Source organism: Gossypium arboreum, chromosome 10, assembly GCF_025698485.1.
Source record: "Gossypium arboreum isolate Shixiya-1 chromosome 10, ASM2569848v2, whole genome shotgun sequence".
Lineage (NCBI taxonomy): Eukaryota > Viridiplantae > Streptophyta > Magnoliopsida > Malvales > Malvaceae > Gossypium > Gossypium arboreum.
Window position 1 is genome coordinate 5,377,681 of NC_069079.1, and position 13,036 is coordinate 5,390,716.

The 13,036-nt window shown below is 38.8% G+C and overlaps 1 protein-coding gene across 1 annotated transcript; it reads right to left on the reverse strand.

Annotated features, from left to right (window-relative positions):
• Window positions 1-1,552: 1,552 nt before the first annotated feature.
• Window positions 1,553-8,179, reverse strand: LOC108477481 (uncharacterized). The gene is given in 6 exon segments (XM_053019951.1): window positions 1,553-3,222; window positions 3,225-4,316; window positions 4,319-5,007; window positions 5,491-6,695; window positions 7,143-7,230; window positions 7,563-8,179. Coding segments are annotated over 6 exon segments (5,361 nt in total).
• Window positions 8,180-13,036: the final 4,857 nt, after the last annotated feature.

Consider the following 13,036-nt stretch of genomic DNA (forward strand, 5'->3'; position numbering starts at 1 on the left):
GAGCTTCTTTTCTTCGAGTAACCTCATTTTATCCCACTGCATCCTCAGGGATATAGGAACTAGTGCTACGATTTGCTCAAATGCAATTTTAGAGAGAAGAGATTTGTAGCTTCAATCTACTCTGCTGGTACTTCAAAGGGATAAAATTTGGTAATTTTAACTTGCTCCACTGCGTCTTCAGGGAGATGAGGTTTGTGACTTCAAACTGCTCCACTGCAACTTCAGGGAAACAAGATGTACACTCTTCAGCCTACTCCACTACTGCTTAGGGAGATAGGGTCTACAATTTCTAGCCTGTTACCTTACTGCTTAAGGGGTTAAGGCTCGTCGTCTTTGATCTGTTTCCCTACTGCTTAGGGTGATAAGATCTGTAAATTTTTAGCCTATTACCCTACTGTTTAGGGGTTTAAGGCCCTTCGTTTTTGATCTGCTCCATTACTTTTAGGGAGATAAAATCTGTAATTTGGTCTGTTACCCTACTTCTTAGGGGTTTAAGACCTTTCGTCTTCGATCTGTTTCCCTATTGCTTAGGGGATTAAGATCTGAAAATTCAGCCTGTTACCCTACTGCTTAGGGGGACAGGATGGTGGCTTAAATCTGCTCCACTGCAACTTCAGAGAGACAAAATTTACCGTTTTCGATCTGTTCCATTGTAACTTCAGGGAGACACGATCTGTAAAATTACCGATGTTGCTACACCATCCTCCAGGGACATGATCTGTAGAATCAGTTTTATGTATCTATGCTTATGTCAAATAATTAGGATGCTATGATCAAAATGAATCAAGTGCTCCTAACTAAATGTGTATGAATGATGCTTGTATGAATGCAAAAATGTCATTTTTTAATGCTTAGTTTGATATTACTCGTTATTCATCGAGGTTTTATCGTAAATGTACTACTCTATCTTTTCTTCAACTGATATCTTCGGCAGAAAATTTGAAGAAATAATCAAAATTTGGGCCATTCTTTCCCCAATATTTCCAACCTTTGAACGTAGGGTGATTCAAACTAATTAGCCCCGTTTCGGATCTTCGTATCATTTAGAAGTATTTCAGAGTAATATGCAGAACTCTTTCTGAATATTATTAGTCCATTAATCATCATTTCAATGAAAGACGCTTAAAAAAAAGATCATCGCAATAGGCAAGATGAAATTTTATTGAGAGCGAAGCTCAAAATGAACAAGGCAATCAAGATGGCACATTTGCTAAGATACAAAATGAGAACTTATGAATTAATCAAGGTAGCACATTCAAAAAAAAATACAAAATGAATAAGATAAGAATAGGTGCCCCAGATATCGCAGTATGAGCTTCGTTGCACGAACTTCTCGAGGACCCTTTTGAACTCAGTATGTGTTTGGAAGACCAAGAGTACTTTGCTGATGCCCCAAAATGTAGCATCCTTCCTTCTTGTTAATTCAGAGAAGACAATACTACTGGATACCCCACTTCGATTTGAATTGCCCATTCCTGGGTTTTCAATTCAAAACCCCTTTGGTCTTAAAGCGCCTTTTCACGGGTTTTCGCCTTGGCCTCTCCATTTTTTTTTAGGTAAAATACCTCTTGACCAAATCCGAATTCACAGGATTAGGCAAGCTTTTACCATCCATCTCGGTCAAAATTAAAGCTCCTCCAGAGAAAGCCTTCTTTACCACATAAGGTCCCTCCCAATTCGGCATCCATTTCCCTCTGAAGTCCTTTTGTATGGGGAGGATCTTTTTCAATACGAGGTCTCCTTCATAAAATTCTCTAGGGCGAACCTTCTTATTATAAGCCCGTGTCATTCTTTTTTGATACATTTGACCATGACGGATAGCCTTTAGCCTTTTTTTTTCGATCAAGTTCAACTGGTCGTATCGAGACTGGATCCATTCTGCTTCATCTAATTTTAGTTCTGAAAGTACGCGTAGAGAGGGAATCTCGATCTCAATAGGCAGAACCGCTTCCATTCCATAAACTAAAGAAAAAGGTCTTGCCCCGGTAGAAGTTCTGACTGACGTCTGGTAGGCGTATAGGGCAAATGGTAATTTCTCGTGCCAATCTTTATAGGTCTCAGTCATTTTTCCTATAATCTTCTTGATGTTCTTATTGGCTGCTTCGACTGCAACATTCATCTTTGGGCCATACGGTGACGAGTTATGATGTTTGATCTTGAAATGGCTACAAACTTCCGCTATCATGCTGTTGTTCAAGTTCAATGCATTGTCGGATATGATTCTTTCAGGCATCCCATATCGACATATAATCTCTTTCTTTAAGAACTTACTAACTTCCGACTTTGTGATGTTGGCGTAAGAAGTAGCCTCTACCCACTTGGTGAAGTAATCTATAACCGCAAAGATGAATCGGTGTCCATTAGATGCCTTTGGTGAGATCGGCCCAATGACATCCATGCCCCACATGGAGAAAGGCCATGGAGAAGTCATGACATGAATGGGTGAAGGAAGTACATGCATTTTATCTCCATAAATTTGGCATTTATGGCACTTCTTGGCATAGATGATGCAATCTCCTTCCATGGTGGACCAATAATATCCAAATCTCATAATCTGTCTGGCCATGGTGAAACCATTAGCGTGTGTTCCACAGACACCCTCATGAACCTCTTCTAGGATTTGCTTAGCCTCGACAATATCTACACATCTTAAGAGTACCTGATTCTTCCTTCTTTTGTATAGGATCTCTCTATCCAATACATAGCCACTAGCCAGCCTTCTTAGTGTCCTTTTATCATTCTCAGTGGTTTGGTCTGGGTATTCACGACTCTTCACATATCGTAAAATATCCTGGTACCAAGGATGATCATCTTTCTCTTATTCTTCTTCAATGTTGCAGCAATGAGCCGGAGCCTCATAAATAATCATTTGGATAGGCTTCATATCCTCTTGTTTATTCACTTTGATCATAGAAGCTAAGGTTGCCAAAGCATCAGCCATCTGGTTTTCGTCTCGTGGAAGGTAGTAGAAAGTGATATCGTCAAACTCCTCGATTAACTCAAGAACTAGCCTTCGATAATTGATCAGCTTAGGGTCTCTTGTCTCCCATTCCCCTTTAAGTTGATAGATCACTAATGCAGAATCCCCATATACCTCTAGCACTTTAATCTTACGTTCTATTACTGCACGAATTCCCATGATACATGCTTCGTATTCAGCCATATTGTTTGTGCAATCAAAATCCAGTTTGCTGGTGAAAGGATAATGATCTCCGTTTGGGATACCAAGATTGCCCCGATTCCGTTACCCATAGCATTTAAAGCTCCGTCAAAATTCAATTTCCACAGGTGACCTTCTTGAGAGTCTTCTTCCGTGGTCGCAACATACATTAGGTCTTCATTTGGGAAGTCAAAGCTCAATGGTTCATAATCTTCTAAAGCTCTACTGGCCAGAAAATCTGCTATTGCACTCCCCTTTACAGCCTTTTGGTTCACGTAGACTATGTCAAACTCAGAAAGCAAAATTTGCCAACGAGCCATTCTTCCGTTCAAAGCATTTGACTCCATCACATACTTCAAAGGATCTAGTTTCGAGATAAGCCAAGTTGTGTGGTACAACATGTATTGTCTCAGTCTTCGGGTTGTCCAAATTAAAGCACAACACAACTTCTCGATCGACGAATATCTTGTCTCACATTCGGTGAATTTCTTGCTGAGATAGTATATTGCTTTCTCTTTTCTTCCTGACTCGTCATGTTGGCCCAACACGCATCCCATGGAGTTTTCAAACACTGTCAAGTACAGTATCAGTGGTTTATCCGGGCAAGGTGGCATCAGTACTGGGGCACTGGACAAATAATGTTTGACTTTATCGAAATTTTTCTCGCACTCCTCATCCCAAACACATGGATTATGCTTCCTAAGGAGACGAAATATAGGGTCACATTTCTCCGTTAGTTGTGAGATGAAACGGGCGATGTAATTTAATCTTCCTAGGAAGCCTCGAACTTTTTTTTGAGTGCGTGGTGGGGGTAATTCTTGTATAGCCTTGACTTTATCTGGGTCAATCTTGATTCCCCTCTCGCTGACTACAAATCCCAACAATTTTCCTGACCTAGCCCCAAATGTGCACTTTGCGGGATTGAGTTTTAGTTGGAACTTTCTTAATCTCAAGAATATTTTCCTCGGGACTTGCACATGCTCCTTCTTGGTTTTGGATTTTGCAATCATGTCGTCAACGTAAACTTCGATCTCCTTGTGCATCATGTCATGGAATAAAGTTACCATGGCTCTCTGATATGTTGCTCCTGCGTTCTTTAACCCGAATGGCATCACTTTATAACAAAACGTTCCCCACATGGTTACAAATGTTGTATTTCCATGTCTTCAGGATGCATTTTTATCTGGTTATATCCCGAGAAGCCGTCCATGAAGGAGAAAAGTGAGTAACCTGCTGTGTTGTCCACTAGTGTATCAATGTGAGGCAATGGAAAATTGTCTTTAGGGCTGGCTTTATTCAAGTCCCGATAGTCCACGCACATCCGTACCTTACCATCTTTCTTAGGAACTGGAACTATGTTGGCTACCCATTCTGAGTACTTGACCACTTGTAAGAAACCGGCGTCGAATTGCTTTTTAGCCTCTTCCTTTATCTTTAACAAAACATCGGGTCTCATCCTTCGGAGTTTCTGTTGTACTGGCCTGCATTCTTCCTTTATGGGGAGTCGATGTACCACGATATCAGTATTCAATCCGGGCATGTCTTGATATGACCATGCGAAGACATCCTTGAATTCCCAGAGTAACTCGATAATGTCTTGCTTTGTTTCTGCAGCGATACTAGCTCCAATTTTCACCTCTTTTCCTTCTCCTAAACTAACAATTTCCACTGACTCCTTATGAGGTAGGATTTGTTTCTCCTCTTGATCTACCATCCTTAACAAATCAGAAGATAAGCTGTAATTTCGGTCATCTTCAAAATTCTCAGTGTCCTCCATACACAAATCTTGCTCGAAAGGAATCTCTGGGTCATTGGCAACGTTGCTCATATCATTGATATCTAGAGACCTGTTATGGATGAAGAAAGAAATCCAAAGAACAAAAGAATTTAAGAATATTTAATTTGTGTGGTATGATTATGAATGAAGTAGAAAAAATAAAAGAATATTTGCTCAATATGATACGCAAAAATGCATTTTTATTGAAATGACGATATTTAGACATATGCCTATTTCATAAAAGGATTCTTATTGCCCCTAGGCATAGAACAATAAGCTTGTTTTGAACATTACTCTGAATTAATTCTAAAAGTTACAGGGATCTCCTCCACGGTCCAATTGTTCAAAACACTTCTAGGAATGTAAGGGCAAATTCCAGATAAATCCCCTTCTTCAGCTTTTTCTTCAGATATGGCGTTAATGCTCCAACTTTCCAACATCTCTTCTGCCACTTTTTGCATTGTCATCTCTTGTTTTGGATGGATAGTTCCTCCGGACACGAACGTTCGGGATAAATAAGGGAAGGTCATTGGTTCCCATTTGACATCCTCACCGCGCAGACGTGCTCTTCTCATCTCTTGCCTTTTTTTCCAGCTCCTTCTTCTTTTGCTTCGCGTCTGGCTTGAATCCTAAGCCAAAGCGGTCTCGTTTTTCTTTTAGCATTAGTATCTCGCTCCTTCCTTGGAGGCACCTTCCAAGTCCTCTTCTCGGAAGGGCTCCTTTGCCGACCGTCAGTCGCAGGCCCATCCTCGTAGCTTTGGATATTTTGAGCATTGAGATCTTGTTTCCTTCGACAATGAATGTAGCATTGACGAATTCTAGTGATCGAAAGGAACATTCCATCACCTCATCGTCCGCACCCACGTACGGTGTGTCATTGGTGACAGATGCAATAATATCTTCCTCCGCATTTATCGTTACCAACCTACCCTCATTTACCAACTTTAACTTTTGGTGTAGGGATGATGGCACTGCCCCCGCCGAGTGAATCCACGGTCTCCCCAACAGGCAATTATATGATGGCTTGATGTCCATTTCCAAGAAGTCCACCTCATATGTATTTGGGCCAATCAAGAGAGGTATCTCGATCCTTCCCATCACTTTTCTTTCCGTACCGTCGAATACTCTTACGACGTTTTGACATGTCTTCATGTGAGAGTTATCCACTGGCAACCTATTTAACGTGGACAAGGGCATGACATTCAATGCCGATCCATTATCAATCAATACCCCCGGCAATGTGTATTCTTTGCAGCAAGTGGTAATGTGTAGGGCCTTTGTAGATCCCATGCCTCCCGGTGGTATTTCATCATCATTAAAGAAAATAAAATTATCTGCGCTGATGTTATTGACCAGACGATCGAGTTTGTTGACAGAGATGTCATCCGCAATATATGTTTCATTTAAAACCTTCATCAATGCACTTCGGTGAGTTTCTAAACTCAAAAGCAAGGCTAGCACGGATATGCGAGCTGGCTGTTTGTGCAATTGCTCCGCAACACTGTACTCGCTATGTTTTAAGAATTTTAAGAATTCTTTAGCCTCTTTTTCAGTTACAGGTTCATTGACGGGTGATTTAGGTCTGGTCGTCTTTTTCTTTTCTTGTTCAACGACCACGGATTTTCCTTTAGCTGATTCTACCTTTGTGTTCGGAGTATAACGCCTTCCGCTGCGTGTATAGAAACTCTCGTCTTGACCTTTCTTCGAAGTTCCAACTGGATTCTCCCCTCCCGGGATCATTACGTTGCAGTCGTAATTCTAAGGAACCCTTTTGCTATCCTTATAAAGGAAAGCAACGGGCTTTTGAATTATGACCTTTGGCGCAATTGGTACTCCGACTTCATTGACTCATGGTCGGGATATAATTACGACCGGGTGATTGACCATTCGGTCATTGTTGGTTGGCCCTTGCTCTAACGTGCACACATCTTCTCCCTTCGGGCCCTCGGTGTACTCAAAGAATTCGATCTCTTTATTTTCTATCAATCTCTGTACCAGAGCCCTGAATTCATTGAACTTTTGGATCTCATGCCCTTCCTCGTCGTGGAATTCACAATAGTATTTCCCTCCTTCAGGCTTCTCCTCTAAACCTTATATAAGTAAACCTTCTTCCACCATTTTCTTCCAAACCCATCTCAACGGGGTCTTTACCTCCGATACGTCCATCTTAGTTCTCCTTCATCCTCTTTCGCTTATCGCGTTTACCCCATTATCTGAATGACTGGGTAACAGATTTCCTGCCACATTAGATTTTGTGGGATCATCGAACTTCACAATGCCCATCTTTATGAACCTTTCGACTAATTTTTTGAAGGCCATACAGTTCTCAATTGTATGCCCCGCAATTCCTGCATGGTATTCGCATTGCGCGTTTGCATCATACCATTTTGGGAATGGAGGTTGCATGGGTTTTAGGTAAAAAGGAGACACCACATGCGCATCGAACAGATTTTGGTAAAGCTCCCTATACATCATTGGGATTGGTGTGAACTGGACTCTTTTCGTGTTAGGCCTTGGGTCGGAATCTTGACTCGCGGAGCCATGATGGCTAGTAGTCACTGCCCTCAACTAGTTTACTGTGACCGGCTTGGAATAACCCTTATGATATGCGCTCGCATTGTTCACCTTTCTTTCCTTCTTAGAGCCGTTCTCTTGGCATTTTCCCCCGCTTCAATCTTCCCACATCTTACCACGTTTTCTATCATCTCCCTGGACATTACTATGTCTGAGAAGCTTTTAGTAGCACTTCCTAACATGTGGTTAATGAATGGGGCCTTTAGAGTGTTGATAAATAATATGGTCGTTTCCTTCTCCAAGAGGGGTGGCTGGACTTGCATCGCCATTTCCCTCCATCGTTGTGCATACTGTCTGAAGCTCTCACTCGGCTTCTTTTTCATGTTTTGTAGGGTAATTCTGTCAGGTGCTATGTCTGTCACGTGACCGTATTGTTTCATGAAAGCTTGAGCTAAGTCCTTCCACGAACCAATTTGGGCACGGCTGAGCTGGTTATACCACTTGGCCGCAGATCCGATCAGACTGTCCTGGAAACAGTGGATCAACAGCTAATCATTGTTAACGTACCCTGTCATCCTTCGACAGAACATCGTAATATAAACTTCAGGGCAGCTCGTCCCGTTATACTTTTCGAACCCCGGGGTTTTGAATTTTGGCGGGAGCATCAGATCTGGGACCAAGCTTAAGTCCTTAGCATCGACCCCGCCACGGTAATCAGCAGTCTCCATTGCTTTAAACAACATATTAAAATGAGTTACAATAAATAATAGTGATATGAACAAACTGTGTATTAAAACAAATTAAGATAGATATAAAGAGAATGAATTGAATGAATTTAGGATATAGATGAAAATGAATCAGAATTTCAAGGTATAAATTTGAAATAATAAAAAAAGGCCCACCAAGGACTAAATTGAAACGCGCTGAGACTTGCGAAGACCAACTGGAGTAATATTCCAAGTCTAATACGTTGCATTTCGTATGTTTAGTCCAGGGATCAAATCAGAGAGGGAATAAAATAATCGGGCTAGATTTAAAAGAAGAAAAAAAAATAAAAAGAGGCAAATCAGGACTAAAACAAATATCAAGAAAAGGGGAAGGGACCAAAGTGGGTAATTTCCCATTTAAGGGAAACACGCGGACCCCCCCTTTAAATGGTGCCGTTTCATAACTAAATAAAATGCCTAATTTTTTTGTTTATTCCATTTTTTACCCTAGTGTTTTTAAAGAAAACAAAACAGATAGCATTCATTCTCTCTCTCTCTCCCTCTTTCTTCTCCTCTTAGCCTCCCCTATGGCCGGACATGGGTTCATCGGAAGGTGACTCCACGTTCGCTCCGCGAACGGCGACCGGTATCACACGAGGTGGGCTTCCCTTGTTCCTTCTCCGAACGGAGGTCGAAGACAAAGCCTTTGCAGCCCACCACAACAGAAGAGAAGAGGAAAAGCCCGGTCGGTTCGTCGGAGCACCCTAAACAGTGAATCGGAGGTACCTTTTACTACTTTTCCTTTATTCTTGTTTCTTAAACGAAGAAATATATAAAAAAACAAAGAAAATCAAAGATTGAAACATCCACAAAAATATTCACCTTTCGAAAACTCTATTCCTTTTTTGATTTTATTGTGCCTGTCCAAAAAAAACTACAAGGAGAGATGTGGCTTTTAAAGCCGAAAAAAATACAATATTCGTTTTTTGTGTTTTTATTATTTTTATCGTTTCCATGTTGTTTGCTAATTTTTCTTCTTCGTTTCTTGTGTTTCGCGTGCTAGTTTTATCTTACAGGTGTCAGACGCGTGGAAGGCCGGTCGTTGGTGCCCTAGGCGGTGGTGGTGGTGTGCGTGATGGCCAAGGGCAAAGGGGAGTGGCGGCTAAAATCTTGGTGGCTAGGTTTTTTGCTGTTGAAAAATGTTTAGTTTGTTGGGCTAGGTGGGCTTTAGGGTTTTGTATTATTTGGGTCATTTAGTTTTGGGTTTGGGCTATTCAATGTGGAAATTGGGCCTGTTGTTTTTTCTTTTCTTTTCTTTTTTTTTGTAAAATGGACTTTGTTTTGGGACTTTTATATTTTGGAATTAATTTGGGTTTTTATTTCTTGTTGGCCAGGCCAAAATTGGCTATAACAGTTAATTAATTAAAATATAAATTAATTGAAAACTGAAAAATGAATTAATACCCTATTAACTAGTCGGACTAGTCGGATATAGTTGGCATGCCATAGGATATGGAAGAGTACGGGTTTTGCCGACCATCGATCGTGCACTTATGTGCCGACTACTATTATCATTATCATTCATATCGATTCGGCACTTTGTGTGTCGGATATTATTATCATATCAGATTCTTTATCAGTTACTATTTCAATTTGTTCGATGAGGTACTCGTGTACCGCATCGCTCTCTATTCTTGTTACTCTTCGGCTTGACCGATGAGGCACTATGTGCCGTATTAGTGTGTTGGTTGGATCCGTATATGCTCGAGTCCGAGTCATGTTAATAGGGGTAAATAAAGGTATAAAATAACCGATTATTCTTGAATAATTGATCATTACTCAATAATTGATCTTCTTGGATATTAGATCATTCTTGAATAATCAATATTCTTGAATAATTGATCATTCTTGAATAATCGATTGTCATTGAATGAATAATCATATCAATAACTTAATTGTTATGAATATCGATTTTACTTAATAATTGATCGTTCTCGGATAACCGATCAATTGATCGACATCTTGAATAATGGTTATCATTGAATAATTGATTATTACCGAATAACCGATCATTCTTGAATAAATAATTGTTACGATTGTTAATAAACATTCTTGATTGATTAATTGCTATTGAAATTAATAAATGATTTGAAATTTAAAGTAAACCAACACATTGGTCGGAAAGTGAATGTTTGAATACTCATTGAGTTTGAATAGTTCTATATATATATATATATATATATATATATATATATATATATATATATATATATATATATATAAAAATAATAAGTTTTATAATTGCTTAAGTGTTCAAATTATAGAAATACCACTGAGTGTATACTCACCGCATGCGGTTTGTTACCGTCTTGCAGGTTAAGTTAAGGCTAGACTGTTGAATCAGCATCCCAGCCGATCCCGAATTCAATGAGGTAAAGTATGTTGAGTATTGATAATGGCATGTACCTAGGATGTTTAATGAGAGTCATTTAGGTTGTAAAAGTATTGATGAAATAAGTAAATTATTGTTGGCAACGGTATATAGTATAAATTTTGAAATTTATTAAAAATTCGTAGTGATTCTAAATTAGTTCCAAATTGAATTTACTGTTCATATTGGACCACGAGGGCCCATTAAAGGGACGACATCTTAAAACTAGGATGAGTGTGAATATTTATTTTAATTAATGACCGAAATTGGACTGTACTGGCTGGTAATGTCTCGTAACCCTGTTCCGGCGATGGTATAGGGTTAGAGGACGTTACAGTCCCTTCTTTTTTACAAATCTATTCTATGGTTTTTATAGCCATTTCATACACTTTTTTATATTATTTTCTACTGTTCTTGCATTTCTTGTGTGTTCTTTGTTGTCCTTTTTCCTTTTTTCTTGCAAGCGGTGGTTGAGGGGTGTCAGACGGCACGTGGGTGGCGTACAGCGCTTGGAGGTGCTAGAGGCTGGCTGCGGCGCAAGGCTAGGGTTTTCTTTTTGTTTTGGTTGAAAATTGCTTAAGCTGTTCGGTCATTAGGCTTTTAGGGTTTTTTAATTTTGGGTTTTAGGTTTGGTTTATTGTAAATTGGGCTGTTCAATGTAATTTGGGTTGGTATGGGTAGTAGGCATGTTGTTTGTTTTGTAATGGACTGTAAGAAATTTTTTTGGACTTTTATTATTTGGTTTTATTTTTTTCAAGCCCAGGTCAAAATTGGCCTATTACAATCATAGCATAAGTACACCCTACTTAAATGCATTCACATTTTCAAGCATGTGTCTAAGCTTATTTCGATCGTCTAATAATTCATACATTTCCATGCTTTCATAGCAATTCTAATTGAAGCAATTGATGATCTTTCCTTCTTTTCATACCTGTTTAACCATAATTTAAGTAAGTAAAACAAGGCATATCACAACTCAATTTGGCCCAAAAGCCTAACACATAATCATCAATCCAATTAGCCATGCCATGAATTCATATGTCATAGATGTATATCATTTCTACGTATTTTGCGTACATATCTGTGCTAGTTCGTATTGAACTAATGTAACCTTGTAACAGCACTGTGTCCGTTGGCCCACTTAGACTAATACCAGATAAGTGAATATCTCGCACACTGTGTGCCAACATGTAAATCAATTTACCATTAATAGGTTTCATTTATTAGCTAAACACAAAAACAATCGATATTAGTATGAAATTATAACTTAACCAAATAAGATTTCAGTTCTTTCGATAATTCAAGTAACCTTACCGCAAGATCTATTAGAGACGTGGCACCCGGTAACGTAGAAAAGATTGCGCCTAGCGTTAGTCAGATTAACCGACAGTATTAAATGTGAGCCCAGCTCTAGTTGGATAAACCAACAATATTTGCACCCAGTGTTAGTCGAATATACCGACGATAGTAATTGTGAGCCTAGCTCTAGGTGGATAAACCAACGATATTTGCACCCAATGCTAGTCAGGTATACAATTATCTACTTCCATAAATTTCTCATTCATTTTCTTTAATATTAATTCCATAATATGCATATATTTTATATCAAGAGCTAATTTAGCATTAATTAGTTAATTCGTAATTAAAAATAAAATTTAGTTCGAGTCCACGAACTTACCTCAATTTTGCACGGAGATGACGGTTGTTTAATCCACGACTTTATCTTTTCTACGATTTTGTTCTGAAAGTTGCTTTTCTTGATCTATATAATCAAATTTAACTCATTTAATCATATTTCTAATTAATTCGATCTAAATTTCATGTTATGAAAAAATTACCATTTTGCCCCTATATTTTTTACCTTTTTTATAAATTAGTCACTAGGTTTGTAAAATGAAATTCATGTAAATTTCTCTACACCCAAGCCTAGCCAAATTTTATAGGTGCTCATAGCAGCCCATATAATTCACAAATTCACACATTTACACATAAATTTCACATTTCTCACTTGAACCCCTAATTGACAATTTCACTAAAAATCATTTAACAAAAGTTGTCTATTTAACAACAAGGATTTATTTTCTTCCATTAAAATTCAAAAAAAACTATCATGCCTTCATTTCAAGACCCTAGCCTTTCAACCATTTTGCAAATTAATCCACTATTTAGCCAGATTAAGTTACAAGGTTTCCAAAAACATAAAAATCAACAAAAACAAACACCAAATTAACTTAGATGCAAGGGACTTTGTGGCTGAAAAATTCACGCTTTCCAAGCTCTTATTTTGCTGATATTTTCGGTTGAAAAAGATAGAAGAAGATGACCATTTTTTTTTTTACTTTAACTTTAGTCAACAATTTACTAACCTCTCACCAACTTTAACTATTCATGATTTTACTCCATGTACATCCACTATCCCTTCTAATGGTCTACTTACTCAATAAGGA